At 41.9% G+C, this 14,998-nt stretch overlaps 1 protein-coding gene across 1 annotated transcript in view; it reads right to left on the minus strand.

Moving 5' to 3' along the window:
• Positions 1-10,926, minus strand: part of ME1 (malic enzyme 1) — a 209,120-nt gene extending 198,194 nt beyond the window's left edge. The window contains 1 exon segment of the mRNA NM_001135220.1: positions 10,786-10,926. Within this exon segment, the coding sequence (NP_001128692.1) occupies positions 10,786-10,863 (78 nt within the window). The 5' untranslated portion in view covers positions 10,864-10,926.
• Positions 10,927-14,998: the final 4,072 nt, after the last annotated feature.

The raw sequence follows: 14,998 nt of genomic DNA on the forward strand, positions 1-14,998 counted from the left end.
CTACACTGTACATCTGAAATTATAGTATAACATCGTGACAATTATTGTTGTTGTTCAGTCGCTCAGTAGTGTCCAACTCTTTGCGACCCCATGAATCGCAGCACACCAGGCCTCCCTGTCCATCACCAGTTCCCAGAGTTCACCCAAACTCATGTGCATCGAGTCGGTGATGCCATTCAGCCATCTCATCCTCTATCGTCCCCTTCTCCTCCTGCCCCCAATCCTTCCCAGGTCAGGGTCTTTTCCAATGAGTCAACTCTTTGCATGAGGTGGCCAAACTTTAGAGTTTCAGCTTTAGCATCAGTCCTTCCAATGAACACCCAGGACCGAGCTCCTTTAGAATGGACTGGTTAGACCTCCTTGCAGTCCAAGGGACTCTCAAGAGTCTTCTCCAACACCACAGTACAAAAGCATCAATACTTCGGTGCTCAGCTTTCTTCACAGTCCAACTCTCACATCCATACATGACCACAGGAAAAACAATAGCCTTGATGAGACAGACTTTTGTTGGCAAAGTAATGTCTCTGCTTTTTAAAATGCTATCTAGGTTGGTCATAACTTTCCTTCCAAGGAGTAAGCGTATTTTACTTTCATGGCTGCAATCACCATCTGCAGTGAGTTTAGAACCCCCCAAAATAAAGTCTGACACTGTTTCCCTATCTATTTCCCATGAAGTGATGGGACCGGATGCCATGATCTTCGTTTTCTTAGAGTTGACCTTTAAGCCAACTTTTTCACTCTCCTCTTTCACTTTCATCAAGAGGCTTTTGAGTTCCTCTTCACTTTCTGCCATAAGGGTGGTGTCATCTGCATATCTGAGGTTATTGATATTTCTCCCAGAAATCTTGATTCCAGCTTGTGCTTCTTTCAGCCCAGCGTTTCTCATGATATACTCTGCACGGAAGTTAAATAAGCAGGGTGATGATATACAGCCTTGAGGTACTCCTTTTCCTATTTGGATCCAGTCTGTTGTTCCATGTCGAGTTCTAACTGTTGCTTCCTGACCTGCATATAGGTTTCTCAAGAGGTAGGTCAGGTGGTCTGGTATTCCCATCTCTTTCAGAATTTTCCACAGTTTCTTGTGATCCACACAGTCAAAGGCTTTGGTATAGTCAATAAAGCAGAAATAGATGTTTTTCTGGAACTCTCTTGCTTTCTCCATGATCCAGCGGATGTTGGCAATTTGATCTCTGGTTCCTTTGCCTTTTCTAAAACCAGGTTGAACATCAGGAAGTTCACAGTTCATGTATTGCTGAAGGCTGGCTTAGAGAATTTTAAGCATTACTTTACTAGCATGTGAGATGAGTGCAACTGTGCAGTAGCTTGAGCATTCTTTGGGATTGCCTTTCTTTGGGATTGGAAGGAAAACTGACCTTTTCCAGTCCTCTGGCCACTGCTGAGTTTTCCAAATTTGTTGTGCATATTGAGTGCAGCACTTTCATAGCATCATCTTTCAGGATTTGAAATATCTCCACTGGAATTCCATCACCTCCACTAGCTTTGTTTGTCATGATGCTTTCTAAGGCTCACTTGACTTCACATTCCAGGATGTCTGGCTCTAGATGAGTGATCACACCATCGTGATTATCTGGGTTGTGAAGATCTTTTTTGTCAGCTCTTCTGTGTATTCTTGCCACCTCTTCAATATCTTCTGGTTCTGTTAGGTCCATACCATTTCTCTCCTTTATTGAGCCCATCTTTGCATGAAATGTTCCCTTGGTATCTCTAATTTTCTTGAAGAGATCTCTAGTCTTTCCCAATCTGTTGTTTTCCTCTATTTCTTTGCACTGATCGCTGAGGAAGGCTTTCTTATCTCTTCTTGCTATTCTCTGGAACTCTGCATTCAGATGCTTATATCTTTCCTTTTCTCATTTGCTTTTCACTTCTCTTCTTTTCACAGCTATTCATAAGGCCTCCTCAGACAGCCGTTTTGCTTTTTTGCATTTCTTTTCCATGGGGATGGTCTTGATCCCTGTCTCTTGTACAATGTCACGAATCTCCATCCATATCTCATCAGGCACTCTATCTATCAGATCTAGGCCCTTAATTCTATTTCTCACTTCCACTGTATAATCATAAGGGATTTGATTTAGATCGTACCTGAATGGTCGAGTGGTTTTCCCTACTTCTTAAATTTCAGTCTGAATTTGGCAATAAGGAGTTCATAGTCAGCTCCCAGTCTTATTTTTGCTGACTGTATAGAGCTTCTCCATCTTTGGCTGCAAAGAATATAATCAATCTGATTTCGGTGTTGACCATCTGGTGATGTCCATGTGTAGAGTCTTCTCTTTTGTTGGAAGAGGGCGTTTGCTATGACCAGTGCATTCTCTTGGCAAAACTCTATGAGCCTTTTCCCGGCTTCATTCGTATTCCAAAGCCAAATTTGCCTGTTACCCCAGGTGTTTCTTGACTTCCTACTTTTGCATTCCAGTCCCCTATAATGAAAAGGACATCTTTTGGGGTGTTGGTTCTAAAAGGTCTTGTAGGTCTTCATAGAACTCTTCAACTTCAGCTTCTTCAGCGTTACTGGTTGGGGCATAGATTTGTATTACCATGATATTGAATGGTTTGCCTTGGAAATGAACAGAGATCATTCTGTTATTTTTGAGATTGCATCCAAGTAGAGCATTTCAGACCCTTGTTGACCATGACGGCTACACCATTTCTTCTAAGGGATTCCTGCCCACAGTAGTAGATATAATGGTCATCTGAGTTAAATTCACCCATTCCAGTCCATCTTAGTTCGCTGATTCCTAGAATGTCGACGTTCACTCTTGCCATCTCTTGTTTGACCGCCTTCATTTTGCCTTGATTCATGTACCTAACTTTCCAGGTTCCTATGCAATATTGCTCTTTACAGCATCGGACCTTGCTTCTATCACCAGTCACTTCTACAGCTGGGTATTGTTTTTGCTTTGGCTCCATCCCTTCATTCTTTCTGGAGTTCTTTCTCCAGTGATCTCCAGTAGCATATTGGGCACCTACCGATCTGGGGAGTTCCTCTCTCAGTGTCCTATCATTTTGCCTTTTCATATTGTTCATAGGGTTCTCGAGGTAAGAATACTGAAGTGGTTTGCCATTCCGTTCTCAGTGGGCCACATTCTGTCAGACCTCTCCACCATGACCTGCCCATCTTGGGTTGCCCCGCAGGCATGGCTTAGTGTCATTGAGAAGCGCGCCAGCTGCGACGGACCACAAAGGGTGGCTAAAACAACAGAAATTCATTTTCTCACAATTCTAGAGGCTTGAAGTCCAAGACCAAGACTTCAGTTGGTAGGGCTGCTTGCATTCCAAGGCTTCTCTCCCTGACTTGCACATGCCTATCCTCTCCCAGAGTCCCAGTCTCCGCTTTTAAGGACACCAGTTGTATTGGATTAGGGTCCATCCTAAAGACCTGATTTTACCTTAATTCCCTCTTTAACAACTTTATCTCCAAATATGCTTAAATTCAGAAAAATGAGAGGTTAAAGCTTCAACATGTAATTTTAGGAAGGACACAATTCAGCCCATAACAATATACTTATACATATATTATGTATGTACATATATAGTGAGTTACAATCAAAGAAGTTTGAAAGTATTTTAGAGGGCTCTGAATAGATGTTTTAAATGTATTTTAATATATTACAAGCTTTAGGGGCCCAACTCTAATATTATAATGGAGCCCTAGGCCTCCTTCAGTTTCCAGGTCTTAATGAGACAGTCTAGAATTTAACTACTACTGGGCTACTCATAATGTAATCATGATATAACTCACAGAATCATGTTCCTATGAACATATAAGTATTTTTGCTAATGTAGTTAAGCATTACCTGAATAGTAAAAATATAATAGTTGTTAGGTCTAGAGTTTGTTTATTTACATTGAACCTCTGATAATTATATTTCCATGTTTTTAGAGAACATTATCAATTACTATTTTGACTTCCCAAACTACCTGGTTAAACTGCAGAAGCTTAAAGGCACAGTGTCTCCCCGTCTTTAATTTCAAAGGCCGCAAGCATCTGAAACCAGTTTAGTTGATAGCTAACTTAGATATATCTTCAGGGCCTTTGCTTTAAATTCTCTAAATTCTTTAAATTGTTTTAAATTTTCTAAATTCATTTACGGCAACAATAATCCTTTGTTTCAAAATGTACTATACCACATACACTAAGTTAGATGGGTAAAAGTTGATATATAAGCCATAAAATATTTTAAATAGCACTTTAAGTATATAAGAACCACACTGTATTATTTAGGCCCCATGTCTAAAACAATTTCTTAACAATTTAGGGTACCAACAGTCCCAAATTAGTCCTGCTGAATTGCAGCATGTCTGCGGATCAATTCTGGGTCCATACACTGTCAACGTGTTTGTTGAGTTGGCTTAGTAACATAAAATAAATAATGATGTAATAAATAGACTAAATCAGGTCACCTGGAGTCTGTAACACTATTTGATCATGTCAGTTTTGAAAACTATCGGAAAATAGTCCAAATACTTGTCTTGTCCAAGTCCTGATTACTTCCAAAGTCAAATATATTAAAGGCTGGTTTCACTGAACTCTTTAAATCTTTTATCTTCGCATTTCACTGCACTCACCCCAAAAGGTTTAACTCCCCAGGGCATACGTCTACCTTTCTCTCATACACTTCCAAGCCCTTACACACCTGGAGCAGAGTCCTGAGAAGGAAAAAGCTTTCCTTGTTCTTTTTCTCCACAGAGACATTCTTTAACCTCCACCTGGCATTCTGTGAAAATCTATGAAAGATTGCAAAGGTCATATGATGTCAGTCGAGTGCACTTACATGAATCTGAGACCAAAATGTAAATCTGTTTCACCCAGAGCTAAATACAGGGTTTTATTTTTTACTATAAAATTCATTAATTTAATAAGTCACACAATCATGCTCAATTTGCTAAATCAAAAATTCAAGAGCGAAGGGAGTAAAAAGTACAGTAAAAAAAATAAGTACTTCATAATCTTTCTAGCTATGAGTTCTAACTCTACATATAAAAATGTATCAATAATCAGTTGTAATAAAAACCTGTTTTATAATATATAATTCAAAGAAAACGAATATATACTCTTTAGTATCTGAGCAAAGAGGTAAAATAGAAATATAATGGAAAAGTAAGTACACTTAAAGCAAGAATCTTATTCATTGAATATCCCCTGTACCCAGAATATTACCTAGCATATAGTGGATTCTGAACAAGTATGTTAAAATGTAAAAGAAATTAATGATATCTTCACTCTATATTATAAAGAAAATAAGTGAAGCCAGTTAAGAAAATCTCATTCAAATGAAAAGAATTGGTGGCTTCACTTCTACACACAAAGTTTTAGAGGCTTCATTCTATTATTTCATATATCCACACTTGTCCAAAAGTTTGAAGGACATCAGAACACAAAGTGAAAAATCTCAAAGCTCTTCCTCTCTTCAACATTTTCTGTACTCCACATCAATCAGTCATGTCCAGCTCTTTGCAACTCCATGGACTATAGTCTAACAGGCTCCTCTGTCCACGGGATTCTCCAGGCAAAAATTCTGGAGTGGGTTGCCACTCGCTTCTCCAGAGGATCTTCCTTACCTAGGGATCGAACCCAGATCCCCTGCACTGCAGGCAGATTCTTTACGGTCTCAACCACCAGCGAAGCCCATACTCCACATCACCGTTCTCAAATCAAACTCATCCTTCTATTCATTAGAACACAACATTTTTTTGTTTTGTGCTATCCTGTGTTACCAAGGCAACAGACAAATATGGAGGCATATGGCTGTACATCTTATGATTGCCTTCACATCAATAAGATTTCACATTAAATAATATATCAGTTTCTCATACTGTTGAGGCAACTCCAGAGAACTGTGTGCTCAGTTGCTATCATGTCTGACTCTTTGGGACCCTATGGACTGCAGCCTACCAGGGTTCTCTGTCCATGGGATTTTCCAGGTAAGAACACTTGAGTGGGTTGCCATTTCTTCCACCAGAGGATTGGCCTGACACAGGGATCAAACTCATGTCTCCTGCATCTCTTGCATTAGTAGATGGATTGTTCACTACTGAGCCTCCTGGGAAACCTATACTAGGTGAAAATTTTCTGAATGATTAATTCCAGTACAGTTTACATTGAAGAAAAAGAGGAGGTTTAAGGTACCTTTCCTTCATAGTCATCAGCCTTGTTTCTCTTTTTTCCCTACAACACATTCAACTAGGTCTTGGCATATCAAGACAAACATCTGCAAAAGCACATGCCCAGAAGCTCATTTCTCACATGTGAAAGTTAACAGGCTTACCAAAACTGACACAGATAAATCTTCAGTTCAGTTCAGTCGCTCAGTCGTGTCCGACTCTTTGCGACCCCGTGAATCACAGCACGCCAGGCCTCCCTGTCCATCACCAACTCCCAGAGTTCACTCAAATTCACGCCCATTGAGTCAGTGATGCCATCGAGCCATCTCATCTTCTGTTGTCCCCTTCTCCTCCTGCCCGCAATCCCTCCCAGCATCAGAGTCTTTTCCAATGACTCAACTCTTCGCATGAGGTGGCCAAAGTACTGGAGTTTCAGCTTTAGCATCATTCCTTCCAAAGAAATCCCAGGGCTGATCTCCTTCAGAATGGACTGGTTGGATCTCCTTGCAGTCCAAGGGACTCTCAAGAGTCTTCTCCAACACCACAGTACAAAAGCATCAATACTTCGGTGCTCAGCTTTCTTCACAGTCCAACTCTCACATCCATACATGACCACTGGAAAACACATAGCCTTGACTAGATGAGCCTGTTGGGAAAGTAATGTCTCTGCTTTTCAATATGCTATCTAGGTTGTTCATAACTTTCCTTCCAAGGAGTAAGCGTCTTTTAATTTCATGGCTGCAGTCACCATCTGCAGTGATTTTGCTTAGACTGGATCTAATTGCCAAAAATGTTGAAGAGCAGTACCTTTGAGAGATTTACTTATAGGTCACATTTATCATTTCATCTTAAAGACATAGAAGCCATGTAGACACAACTTAACTGTAACAGACCTATCAACTAGTGTTTTCTACCACTGCACAAAGAAATACAGCTAAATAATAAGTTGGGAAGTAAAAAAAATAAGTGATTAGTTTTGTATGTAGAATTTTAACTCTGAAGAGTGATTTATGAAACATTATTTTGATATTATTGAAAATTCCTGAGAAAAAATTTGAAATACAACTGATCTAAATCAGAGGATATCCTTGAAAATTACAAACATTAAATGTTAAATCAGAGGACATATAACTCAGACAAAGATAAGCACCTCAAAAGCAATTTGGGCTATGAACAGAAAGATACTGAATCTCCTATGTGTGAGGCAGAACTGCTTCTCCACGTCCTACAAGGCAATCCTACATGCAGTGATGCATACGTGAATATACAAACAGGGAGAACCAGACAGGAATTATTACCAGTGAAGAAAAATTCTACTTCTCTAAGGTATTTTTAACTTCTTTCTTTCTTTATTGGCCGTGTTGCACAGCTTATGTGTTCTTAGTTCCCTGACCAGCAACTGAACCTGAGTTCTCAGCAGTGAAATGGTAGAATCCTAACCACTGGACTGCCAGGGAATTCCCTTAAATTCTTTATTTTTTAATTCTGATCACATATACTGTTAAACTCAATTTGTACCAAGATTAAGCAACACTCAAAGGTTATCCAGCAAATAAATAAAATTTCATGGCATGCCTAGGCTTAAACCAAATTCCATCATTTCTGACTATATGCCATTACACAATACAATATAATGGTATATGAAGTCAACAGAGCTTTAGCTTTCAATGTGAGTTTACTTTCAAGAAATTACACTAAAAAGGGTAAATGTCTTAGAATAATGATCAAACTACCACTTTAAGACCTACTTGCTTGAGAAGTTGAGTTCTGTTTGAGAGACAAAAAAAAGTTCTTAAACATGGTTCATTTATTCATTAAATATTTAATGTACATTGGGCAAAATTCTGTGCTAAGGATTATAATCCCTGCCCTATGACAATCCAACTCAAATAAAAAATACACTGCAGTAAATACTAAATGACATGCTACAATAGACTATATAAAAAACAAAGGTATTAAGTATGATAATAAGACTAAGACAATTAGGAGATTCTTCCCTGAAGAGATAACTAAATCAACTAAACATTTTTACTGTAGGAATTACACACAGATAAAAGGTATTAAGTAAGAGATTCAGCAAATATATTTTAAGTGGAAAGCTAAACTGAGGAACTAATGAGATAAATTTGGAGAAGACAATCAACCTAATTGACAGATTGATTTTACACTCAACATAATAGGAAATAGATTAGAGGGGGCATCCCAGGTGGCACAGTAGTAAAAAAAAAAAAAAAATTCTGCCTGCCAGTACAGGAGACAGAAGAGAGGTGGGTTCGACCCCTGGGTCGGGAAGATCCCCTAGAGGAGGAAATGGCAACCCATTCCAGTAATCTTGCCTGGAAAATTCCATGGACAGAGGAGTCTGGCGGGCTACAGCCAAGGTACTCAGAGTTGGACACAACTGGGAACACACACATACACACACAGGAAATAACACCATAGGGCGAATGCTTGGATAACAAGCAGAACATGAAGAACATGCTAACTGATGAAGACATTTCTTTCACATCTACATGCAAGACAGACTATAATACTGAAAATAAAACCAGAAAAACTGTCTCAGTTTCCCAAAGGTAAGGTGATGAAGGTCTGTGTGAGAGGCCGAAGGCTTGGTGTAGCCAGCTGACAGGCTAGGTAGGGTGTTACAGGAGGAACATCTCCTAGTGCTTCTTTGTAGCCAAAGTTACCACAAATGCCAACAAAAATTCCTGGGTTAGGGAAAGACTTAAAGGCACAGAGGTCTTCAGAGTAGGGTCCTTCAAGAAGATCCCCCAGCTATAGTTTCAATGGTTCATATGAAGATACTCTGTTATCTTCACGATATTACTTCCACGAGGACCACACAGTCTTAGGACTGTTCAAGAGTAAAACTTATTGCATTAATCACGCCAAAGTCAGCCACCTGAATTTTAAGTCCAAATTGATACTATGCAATAAAATTAAATTACAAATTCAAAAAAGGTGTTCCTAACACATTAATGCCACCGGCACCTTAATGCCTTTGGTGGAAGATCTCTGTGATACTATTATTCTTAGGTAGAAATTAATCCTTACTCATGAGCACTGAAAATATGTCAAGATAATAAATTTTTGATGTAAACATAGTATTAGCATAATGACTCTTGCTCCGGGATTGCCTATTCCATCAACCCACTTGAAACAGGCACCCTCCTTCACCGACTTGAGGAAATTCAAACCACAAACAGGTTATACCACTCATGTGATTCTTGTTAAAAGGCTACCTAGTCCTCCGTCATGAGTTATAGCAGGCAGGTACACAAGCAGTAAATTGTTTTGTCACATCAAATTTTCCCTATTTTCCTACCTAAAATAGGCCCCAACCTTTAGAATAAAAAGGAAGAAAAAAATCAAGCTAGCAATTAAAATCATTGAGGAAAAAATAAGTGGGAAATATTTAAAACTTCATAATGCTTTATGACCAGAAATGCTACATAATTATAGATACGTAAAACTGCCTGTCATCATAAACATCAAAAAGAACTCACAGGAGCTAGAACTTATTAAATCAAGGAAACCACACGTCTTCATGCCATTAATAACAATGTACAAATTACCAGGCAACACAGCGGGGGAGAGGGGTGCTGAGTCCAGTTTTTGATTGAAAAAAGTGTCTAGTAAAGAGAATCCCAAAATGAACCAACAGGCTTCCGTGCTGACTGATGGCATTTTCCACATACCAAATTCAAAGGAAACGTCAAAAAGCACACCTTTACACAAAAGGAACCATCCGCAGACAAACCTGAAAAGAGGGTGATTGCGAAATAGCCAATAAGCAAATTTATACATCCCAAGATGTTTTTTCATTTGTGAGAGATCTTGGGCGTTTCATTACCTGTGAAGAAAAAGGAAACGGATCTGAAAAGGGGTCTGTTGCACTGAATCGCCCTTTTAATGAAAAGGAGGCGAGGTCTTAGAAAATTCATTTCCAGAAGGCCCGATTCAAAAAAAAAATCTGGCTCTCCCCACAGCCCCAAGTCTGGGGCAGGATGGTGCACCAGGCCACGCAGCGCCCGAGGCTGAAGCCACCCACAGGCACGCTCCAGAAACCAAGAGGCCTTGACTTTCAGGTTGCTCACGTGACCTGCCACTCGAAGCACGTTTGCATCCAGGCTGGACCAGTAGGGCCACCGCGCTCCCACAGCAGCCTCCGGGGATCGGCACCCCAGAACGGACCTTGTTACGTGGGTTGGCACACCGAGGCCCCAGCGGGCAGCCCACCTGCTACCCTCACAGACAACAACCGTTCACTCCCTTCGCTGCCACTCCTTTCTCTGCCCTGGCTCTGGCTTTTGGAGAAGCCGAGAAGTATTTAAAAACAAGTTGCACATCTCCTGCGTTCCCCAAACGAGATGCCGAGGCGCCGGGCCAAACCCCCGGCCTCCCATCACGTTCCGGGGTACCCGCACCCCTGCCCCCGGCGGCCCCTCCGTTAGGCCGGCGCCGAGGCTCGGGGTGGGGTGGGGTGCAGTGGGGGGTCGCCCCGGTGGCCCCCCGCCGCCCGCCGGTCTGCCTGCCCCGGGGGGTGTCCCGGGGGCCGCGGGCAGAGGGGCGAGGGGCGTCCGCGGAGCCGCCCGGGGAGGGTCGGGGTGCTGCTGCCCGTGGGCCGGCCGGAGTCGGGGACCGCGGAGGGGCGGGCGGGCTCACCTTGTTGAGGTGGGGGTTCCGGGTGACGGCGTAGCCGCGCTGCGGGGTGTGGCGCCGGCGAGGGGTCCGGGGCTCCATGGCGGGGGGCGAGCGTGCGCGGCGAGCGGGAGCGGGCCGGGCGGCGGATGCTGCCAGGACGCCGGCGCGGAGTGCGGCGGCAGCGGCGGCGGCGCGGAGAAAGGGCCGGCGGCCGGGGGCGGGCGTGGGTGGCGAGAGGGGGTGGACGCGGCGGGAGGAGCCGGCGAGGAGCCGGCGTCCCCAGCCGGGCAGCGTGCGAGAAGCGCTGAGTCATGGTAGGCGATCAGGCGAGAGGCGAGCGAGGAGGCGGAAAGCGAGGCCCTGGTGGCGCCGCTCCCTTCCACAAGCCCAGGGTCCCCCCGCTCGCCATCGGTTTACAGTCGCAACCGTCTTGGCCCATCCCCGCGTGCGGGACGTGCTTCCTATGGAGCACCTAAAGGGCGAGGGGGCAAAGTCAGGCTCCCCCGCCCGGCCCGGGGGTACCATCACCCCAGGCCGAGGTGCCCCCCGCAGCCGCAGCCGCGGGGAGGTTGAGAAAGGATGGGAAACCCAGATCCTTGGGCGGAGGACGGCTGCCCAGGCACAGAGGGAGACCCGGGGGGCTCTTTGCAGAAGACCTTAGCTGATCGACGACAATCAGACTTCATCTTTAATTAATCTAATTCATCTAAGCGTCTCCTATCAGATGCTTCCAAACTCTCCATTTACAATTCTGGATGCCTGCCAGGGCCGGAGGAAGCTTCCAACCTTGACCCAGAAAGCCTCGGCCCCGGGTAGAACTGGGAGAAAGGCCAGAGAGGAGAGTGCCATCCCTGGGAATTTTATTTTAATGCTTTCATTAAAAGACAAGGTGCAAATGTTAGATTCCAATGAACAGTCACTTTTTTCCTGTGTACGTTGTTCCTAAAAGGTCTGGGGACCAGGATGTTTAAGAACCTGCCTCTCTGAATGATGATAAATACTAAAGCCCTCAATCTTGAAGGGCTTCAGTTTCTTCTTTGGTAAACCAAGAAAATCCAAGTAAAAGATCTCCCAGCGCTGGAATTCTGTTATTGATATCTATACTGTAAGTTTCAAGGAATGCTGAAGTAGTCATATCACAGGCAAAAGGGTTGTCCAACACAGCACACACTAAAAGCTTTCTGGGCCCCAGTTTCCTTTCCAGTTAATAGGATGGCTGATTTCTGCCCTGTTCCTACCTAATGACTGTATAAAAAGGTGTGTTTGGGATTCAGTATTTTATTTTATATCCCACTTCAGTATTCTTGCCTGGAAAATCCCATGGACAGAGGAGCCTGGCAGGCTATGGTCCATAGGGTTGCAAAGAGTCACACAGAACTGAAGTGACTTAGCACAACACAGCAACACATTTGATTTTATATATCCATAAACTAGACATTTAACCAAAGAGTTTTATTTCTAACTATGTTACTTTTCCTTACCAGAAAGATTTGTTGTTTTTTGCCACACGTATATCCAGCAGTTTCTTAGTCCTGGTCTTTAAAGTAGGTAGAATCAGTTGCTTTTTAATAGGGAATATTTGTGTCACAGAATTCTTTCGATTCCTTGCATTTTGGTAACACTTTTCACTGTGAGTTCTATAATACATAAATAATTAACCCAGCAACATCTGAGAAGAAGGTATACTTTACAAAACTCACTCTCTTGAATTAACTCAGGCATATTACAATTAAAAGTATTTCATGGAAGACAAAAACAGTTCAATGACAGGCTTGGAAACAAAACACAAGATGCTGAAAAAGAGAAAAATGTGAGTACAACAGAACCTTATAACACAGCTCTTAGTACATAAATTTACACACATTATCTGTCTAGTCCTAGTTCTGTGATATATTAATAGATAGAAAAGCTGATGTAAATACAGGGTAGTCCCAAAGAGTGTGTGGGCTTATCCCCCAAGCCATTATTACAGAGGGATTACACGATCCTGCCAATGCAAGTAAAGTTCACATCTCTCTTCCATTACATTTATTTCTCTCTTGAAAAGAGCTCCAACCCTCCAGCCCTCTAGGGATGAGGCCTAGCTGGGGAAGCCATTTTGTATATCCATGTGCAGTACCAAAACTACTGGAAAGAATCTATTTTTCCACCTAAATGTCAACTAGGAAGGACACCAACTTTTTCAATCCTTTTTAAAGGTTTTAAAGTTAGGTTTTAAAATAAATAAATAAATAAAGTTAGGTTTTATTGCAAAAAAACATGTAAAAAAAAAAAAAAAAACCCAAACAACAGAAAAGAAACTTCTGTTAGAATTTTCCTTGTGAGAAACTACAGCCACTCTACACACAGTTGATCAAAGAATGGGTGTGATTCACAAACAAGGGACTAGAGTCTGTAGTTTCTGATGCTCTGTGAGAATACTATATCAAAATCAGATTTTTTGTTGCCCAAGTTTGATGCACAATGAACTGTAATCATATTTAAGTATGATTACAGCATTTCTACCTAACGTGGTTGCGGTTTCACATAGAGAAAATTCAGGAAATACCTAACAGTACATGTAACATTTCAAATGTAACTTTCATGAGAATAAAAGATAATCTAACAGAAAAAAAGATGTAGCTCTATGATGGTTTGTGATATTAAGTAAATGATTTTGTATTTCTTCACACAAAAACACATTACTGTTATGTAAAATAAGTTCTGTTTTGTTTTTGTTTTTTTTTTTTTAGTTGAATATCTTAACATGCCTGACTCTTGGTTTGTTTCTGTATGAAGCAAAAAACTTTGACCTTTTAGGGTTGTAATTTTGAGAATTCCAGTGTTCAATATATTAAGAAAAAGTCTACCAGAGTGGCTGACCCTACCAGTTCAGAATCAAAAGTAGGCAGCTGGGGGACTTCCCTGGTGGTTGAGTGGCTTAGACTCCTAATACAAGGAGGCCCAGGTTCAATTCCTGCCCAGAGAACTAGATCCCACATGTCGCAACTAAGAGTTCACATGCCGAAACAAAGATTGAAGACACCATGTGCTGCAACTAAGACACGGCACACCCAAGTAAATAAATATTTTTTTAAAAAACAGACAGCTAACTCAAACATGGCCAGCCCCGGTGTAATTGGCAACCACAGCGAGAGTTGACTTTTCACCTACATACTGCAGTGAGAACAGGACTTGAATAAGTGCTAACATGGAGGTGGCAACAGTTGACCTCTACCCATCCTAGGTGGTCAGCTGGGACTCTAAGAAGATGACATGTTAACAAAAGAAAAAGAGTTTATTAACTAACACACACAGCACACATTATCCAGGAGAAAACTGAAATGATGAGTAGCTAAAGCAAATATCCTAGAACTGCAGCCAACAAAGAACAATAAATTGGTAGAGAAATGACATGACAAGGAAAGCTGTTTTAGGCTTCCAAGGGCAGCAAACTGTAGGAAGATAAATACATGAGAAGAAACTAATAGAATAATATTTGTTTGCAGATTCCCCTGGTCCTCATATTTTGGGGTGACAACCTGGCTTTACCTGACTCTAAGTAATCCCTGATGAACCAAGCTAGTAGTTATTGGTATTTGAGTGTTATAGTAATAGGTGAAATGGGTACGTGAGTCATTTCACTAGGAGGTTTTAAAGAGATGTACGCTTATTTTGGTGGTGGTTTAGTCATTAAGTCATTTTCAACTCTTGTGACCCCATGGACTATAGCCCTCCAGGCTCCTCTGTCCATGGGATTTCCCAGGCAAGAATACTGGAGTGGGTTGCCATTCCCTTCTCCAGAAGATCTTGCTGACCCAAGGATCAAACCCCTGTCTCCTGCTTTGCAGGCGGATTCTTTACCAACTGAGCCACCAGGGAATCCTTGTACTCTTAATCTATTGGAAAACAAAAGTCTATGCAAGAGCCCCATCCTCTAAGGCAGTGGTCCCCAACCTTTTTGGCACCAGGGACCGGCTTCATGGAAGACAATTTTTCCACAGACTGGGATGGGGGGATGGCTTCAGGATGATTCAAGCACATTACATATATTGTACACTTTATTTCTGTTATTACATCAGCTCAGGCATTAGATCCTGGAGATTGGGAAACCCTGCTCAGGGGGACCCTACAGAATGTCTAGAGCTCCACAGAACACAACTTTTTTTGAAGAAAGTAATATCCCTTTTTATTAACTCTTAAAAAGCATTATGTGCACTGTTAGGAATAATGTAATACCACTTCATTCTTATTA

Source organism: Ovis aries, chromosome 8 (genome assembly GCF_016772045.2).
Source record: "Ovis aries strain OAR_USU_Benz2616 breed Rambouillet chromosome 8, ARS-UI_Ramb_v3.0, whole genome shotgun sequence".
NCBI classification, from domain to species: Eukaryota; Metazoa; Chordata; class Mammalia; order Artiodactyla; family Bovidae; genus Ovis; species Ovis aries.